Source organism: Micropterus dolomieu, linkage group LG23 (genome assembly GCF_021292245.1).
Source record: "Micropterus dolomieu isolate WLL.071019.BEF.003 ecotype Adirondacks linkage group LG23, ASM2129224v1, whole genome shotgun sequence".
Classification (NCBI taxonomy): domain Eukaryota; kingdom Metazoa; phylum Chordata; class Actinopteri; order Centrarchiformes; family Centrarchidae; genus Micropterus; species Micropterus dolomieu.
In genome coordinates this window covers 4,447,403-4,453,153 of record NC_060172.1, presented here as the reverse complement: position 1 = coordinate 4,453,153, position 5,751 = coordinate 4,447,403, and the positions used below count along the sequence as shown (strand labels likewise).

General features: G+C 43.6%; 1 protein-coding gene across 2 annotated transcripts in view; it reads right to left on the bottom strand.

Moving 5' to 3' along the window:
* Positions 1 to 5,751, bottom strand: part of LOC123963888 (T-cell immunoglobulin and mucin domain-containing protein 4-like) — an 8,659-nt gene extending 2,908 nt beyond the window's left edge. Inside the window, exons 1-6 of one of the 2 annotated variants that reach the window (XM_046040986.1) lie at positions 5,666 to 5,751; positions 4,567 to 4,908; positions 3,203 to 3,277; positions 3,032 to 3,093; positions 2,777 to 2,873; positions 854 to 881 (exon numbers count right to left, since the gene is read on the bottom strand). In XM_046040986.1, the coding sequence (XP_045896942.1) occupies positions 854 to 881; positions 2,777 to 2,873; positions 3,032 to 3,093; positions 3,203 to 3,277; positions 4,567 to 4,908; positions 5,666 to 5,699 (638 nt within the window). In that variant the 5' untranslated portion in view covers positions 5,700 to 5,751. The remainder of the gene's footprint in view (positions 1 to 853; positions 882 to 2,776; positions 2,874 to 3,031; positions 3,094 to 3,202; positions 3,278 to 4,566; positions 4,909 to 5,665) is intronic. The other variant, XM_046040987.1, reaches the window with a different exon arrangement.

The following is a 5,751-nucleotide window of genomic DNA, read 5'->3' as shown; positions in this document are numbered from 1 at the left end:
GACAGTTCCAGGCTCTGGAGGCTAAAGGGAGACAGTTCAAGGCTCTCGAGGCTAAAGGGAGACAGTTCCAGGCTCTCGAGGCTAAAGGGAGACAGTTCAAGGCTCTGGAGGCTAAAGGGAGACAGTTCCAGGCTCTGGAGGCTAAAGGGAGACAGTTCAAGGCTCTGGAGGCTAAAGGGAGACAGTTCCAGGCTCTGGAGGCTAAAGGGAGACAGTTCCAGGCTCTGGAGGCTAAAGGGAGACAGTTCCAGGTACAGCAGTAAGGTTCGATTTGCTGCTGGTTCCAGTCAAAGGTCTCGCAGCTGCATTCTGAACAACGAGCAGAATATTTCTTAAAACATTACAGGAGGGGAGAAACCTGCACTTATTCATCATATTCCTTTCAAACAGGACCTTCGTTCTGATGACTGCTGGAAAGGTTTCATCTGAGTTTTCTCTGAAACTCCTCACATGTGGTTTGTGGTTTTCTTTTTATCACTGAGTTTCAGTGTGAACACACCATGTCATCACAAACTGTGTGAAAACAACGCATAGAAGAAGGTGGCGATAAGGAAGTGACGACGCAGAGCGTTGCGACCGTTTGTGGGGCGAGGTTCTCGAGGTTCCCGACCCTGAGGTGAAGCTGCCATTTTTCGAGGGCTCGTCTCGGTCGTGATTCATCATCGAGAAAGAGGCAGCTGCGCTTTTTATTAACCACATTTTCCAATCTGCTGATCTGTAATCTGCGTCGACGCTTCGACAGCTGCCAGATGAGAATTCACTTTGACACCACATTTGGAAGAAGTTGATCAACAAACAAAGAAAAAACAGAAGTTAAAAGCTGTTGCCCAATGAGAGTCACATGAACACTCACATTTTGTTGAGTCGCTTCCATCTTCTGCCTGCGGAGACACAAAAACATCAGAAATAACATTAAGGAGAAGTTCTGCTTTATTAAAGACGAGTTCCCAACAGCTTCCAACTTACAGACGTCATTCTGGTTTCACACGACTGATGTCAAACTCGGAAACTCAGACCCACGTTCCAATAGACTGAAATGATCCGTCTGAACTTTTTATTTTCTGTGCTGGGAAGGAAAACTCTGCATTTCACAGTGACAAGATCTGTCTAATAATCTTGAGAAAATGACCTCATAATTATGAGTCGTTTGTCTGATTAGTAAATATGTATCTCACGATGTTTGCAGAGTTAAAGAGATCATTTGTAGGCCTTTCTAACGGAGGCAGAGAAAGAGAAAGACAGACGCTGTGGCGCCTTAGACCACCAGGAACCTTATTATAGAGAGACCAAGAAAAAAAAAAACTCAATCAAAATCCCATTGGTGTAAAAACTCAACACTAAAATCTGAACATCCAGATTAGAAACAGGAACTTTCTCAACAGGATGTCGGGTGGCTCACTTTATGTTCAGATAAGAAGAGTTCAGTCTGTATTAACAGCTGAGTGTCTGTGACACTTCACATGACCAGACGTGGAAAGTAACGAAGTACAGTTACTCACGTTACTGTAATAGATTAGTTTGTTTGTGTACTTGTACTTTTTAAAGTAGTTTTTTGAACCTGTAATTTTACTTGTCTAAAGTATTGTACATTTTCAAATCACGTCCGTTACTGAGTAAAAAAAACAACAGAACAGCAGCTTTATGATGCTGCGTTAAGTTACTGCTGCTGCAGCTTCACATTAAAAGCACGTAACTGGCAAGTTGACTTTTATTTTATTTTAGATTTATCTTTATGGATTTAGGGCTGCCATGTTTTTAAGGAGTCTGCTCACATGGAGATAAATATGGCATTTGAAAGTGGGGCCCCCACATTGTCTGCTTAGAACAAATGTAGTTGACCCCTGATGTAGAGGTCAGTGCTTCATTGGTGGTTAAAAATGAGTTTTCATAGTTTGGTAAGATGCTTTGCTCCAAATAGCCAAAACGACATCAGTGCATGACAATGTTTGTTGGCATCAGCAACCTGCTGCTAACTAGTTCTTTATCATACTAAAGCTCGTGTTGTCCCGTTAAAATGACCACCTGTCTGAATGTAAATAAGGAAATGAAGCAAAAACATTCTCAAACTCTTATATTATTATATTATAACATTAAATTTCATTGTTTGTCTGTCAAACAAACAAAAACTGAATCAATCAAATAAGTATAATACATCTAAATAAGCTATTAAAATAATTTAAATCAGTTATTTTAGGAGGTTAAAAAAGTAACTGAGTAAATTTTAAATGAGCTACTTTTTACTTTTACTTGAGTAGATTTTGATCCCAGTAACTTTATTTGTACTTAAAGGTTCATCAAAGTAATTGTACTTTTACTTGAGTAGAATATCTTTGTTCTCTTTCCACCTCTGCACATGACTAAAACCAAGGTCAGCTGGTGGTTTGAAAGAGGACATTCAGACCGGAGAGACCATCTCTCAACAGGGAGGACGCTCATCCTCCACCTACAACGCCGTCCTTTCATCTCTTCACAGGAGGCTGAACAAACGTTCACATTCGGCCTCAGGTGACGACGCCAACGAACCATCATCTTGATAACGACCCCGCAGTTGTTAAAGCAGCTGCGACTTCCCGCCAGCCAGTCAGAACTGAAGTCGTTCTCGAAAAAACCTTCACAGATAACTTGACCTCCGTCGTGACCACAGGCTCCACTCTGGGTTAAAGCTGAACGCCTGTCTGAAGTCAGCTAAGGCTAAAGACGAAACCGAGTTAAACTTCCCTCGCTGTTGTTGGTGTGGCGACACGCGGAGAGCCGCACGTCGTCCTGTGTAACTTACCGATAATGACGGCCCCGGCCGCCGTGACCAAAGCCAGCAGCCCGAACAGAACGACCACCAGGACCACAGTCACTCTGCTGCTGCTGCTGCTGTCCTGCTAAACACGCAAACACACACGGAGACACATCAGTGGACGCTACTTCACCTAGCGTGCTAGCGTTAGCAGACACGCCCACCACGCGTTACTGTTTTACAAACAGGAATCATGTATTCATCGTTTCACAGTCAGACTTTGAGCTTCCACTCTGCGCTCACCTCGGCCACGACGCTGCTGCTGATGGAGGGAGTCAGGAGACGCTCTGTGGAGGTCATGTGACCTGCAGGACGAGGAAGTGAAAGCAGATGTTTCCAGCAGCGTTATGTCACAGTGAAGAAATAAACCTGATCTGGGTTCAGAGGTTAACGGGAACAGATCTGCTGAGTTACCTGCTGAGTGCGAGGTTTCTGTCGCCTCTGTAGACGTCTCTGTGCGAGACGCTGCTGACGTGGTCGCCTGTGCTGCTGAAACAGAAATCAGTGTAATATTAAAGTGTTCATCTGATCATCTTACCGTCTGAAACCCCCTTCACGCTGACTTACAGTGAAACCACATGGTGAATGATTCTGGATCTGTTAAACGCATGAAAAGAAAGTACTGCAGTAAACGTACTTCACTTGTCCCTGTTCATGTGGATTTATAGTGTAAATTTATAGTTTTCTTTGTGTGTTGAGAGGAAACAACCTGTGATTCACGAAGCAAAGACAGGCCGCTTCGTGGTTCGCTGTGGTCTGTGTGAAACCGACATAAAGAGCTGGATACTTAATTAAAACTCTGTTTATGTGAAAGTGAGATTCTTTGATTTCCTTCCTGAAACGAACGAGAGGGCTGCGCAGGACTATCTGTGAAAATGAAAAAGAGACTTTAAAGAAAGCAGAAGCTGGTCAGATACGTCAGAACTGAAAGGCGAACGTGCTCCACCTCAGTCCACACAGTCGGCGTGAAAAGTCGTGTTTTCTGCTCTTCTGAACAGACACCTGAGGTAAAGCAGGAACTCTGATTGGACAGAATCTGATTCGGAGCCTCAAACATTTGGCCTCACATGAACCTGCTGACAGCCAACATGTTCTCAGCTCGTCCCCTTGGCGTCACTTGGGTACCTTTAGTTTTGTTTTGCATCAATAAATATGCACCGTCAGGTTTAGCAACCAAAACTTTAGGAAAACTTCATGGTTTAGTTTAAAGTACGTGCCTTTAAGCTGAGTAACGTTACTTCTCTAAAACAGTCAATGACTTTGAAAATGAAAGTCCAGCTTCTGGCCCACCGTCCCCTCAACCACCTCCTCTCTCTGCTCTTCTGTTATTTTACATCCTACACCTGCTGTTAGCGTTAAGAAACGGCCCTGCAGAGCTTGAGCTGGTTCATCTCTGTGAGCATGACCCAGAGAGGAGGCCCTGTGGGGGTTCAGCCCTTCATTTGCTATCAATGTCCTTTAAATAAAAGGAACAGGTGCCTCCTCACACCTGATGCCGGACAGGTTCAGACTGCAGTGAGTGAGGAGATGAAGTCGGAGCTCCGAGGCGTCACTCTCGGTGTTCGTCCTCACATGTCCTCTGACTCATCACACCTCTGAAGAACTGACTGTCTGCTGCATTGCATCATTTTAGGGGTTTGTGAGCCAAAAGCTTCAGTTTGCTTCCTGTTGTTATCTGTGAGATCAGGCTGTAAAACACTAAGATCCTGCTGAGCATCTATTCTGAATAAAAAAAACATTTGTGCAACAACCTCAGGGTCTATAAAAGAGTGTCTCACCTCTCTCAACGATCAGATCCAAGTGATGTTTGTCATCATTGAACCATCCAGGTATCTCCACCCTGCACCCGTACCGTCCAGCATCCGTCTCTGTGAGGTCCAGTATGGTCAGAGAAACATCACCTGCCTCCAGTCGTCCCAGTAACTGATACCTGCTGGAAGCTCTGGTTCTCACTTTATGTCCGTCTGTGGAGACAAGCTGGTCGCCGCAGCCTGAGTTTGGTAATTCACCTCGACCCCAGCAGACATGCTGCGCTCCATGTTTGCTGATGTCATATTTACAGGACAGAGTGACGCTCTGACCTGTTTGACCAACAACTGAGCTGCCGTCACTTTCACCGACTGTGGAGGCAGAAAGAAAGACAGAGTTTAACCGCTCAGTTCAGCAGCAGAGACCACAGCAAGTTTCTTTCTTTAAAATATCTCAGGCGTCAGATCAAAGTGTCAGCTTGTCTCGTTCTGTTAGTTCTGTTTTTAAAGATGCAACAAGCAGACAGCTGCCTGATATTTATCTGAGATTCTTCGCCTGTGACAGGTGGATGCTTCACTCTGTCCGTCTTTGCTGAGCTGCAAATCAAATTTACCACAAGAGAAAATAAAAAATAAAACCCCACTATATCTTGGTTTCGTGCTGCTCAGCAGACGACCGCTATCTGATTTTGATCAGCTATTGTGATTCTGACGGGCTGCAGCTGTTCTACTTTTACTATGTCACAGCTGAAAATGACGTTTCCTTCTACATAACATATTATAACTAATACTAATATTAGAAAATGACAACGAAACAGTTGGTTTGGAGGGAAAATCTGTCCTGAATAACCGACATGAAGAAGAAACACGGTATTTTTGTAAGTAATAGTTTCAGATGCATCAACTAACTGTTGTTCTTTTCCTCAACATTATATTACTATATAATTATTTCTATTACTATTACTATAATACTACTACTGCTACTGCTAATAATAATACTAATACATGCAACACAGAGTGAAAACACACCTCCAGGGGCTCCAGAAGAAATAAATAAACCTGAGTTTAATCTGTTTCATCACTTTAAAAGAAACGTAATAAATAAATAAGGTTTGTAGAGTTTGAGTACCTGCGAGCAGAGCGAGCAGCAGAACGAGCTTCATGATGAACAAAGTCACACTGACAAACTGTGTTCACGCTCACACCACATTTAAA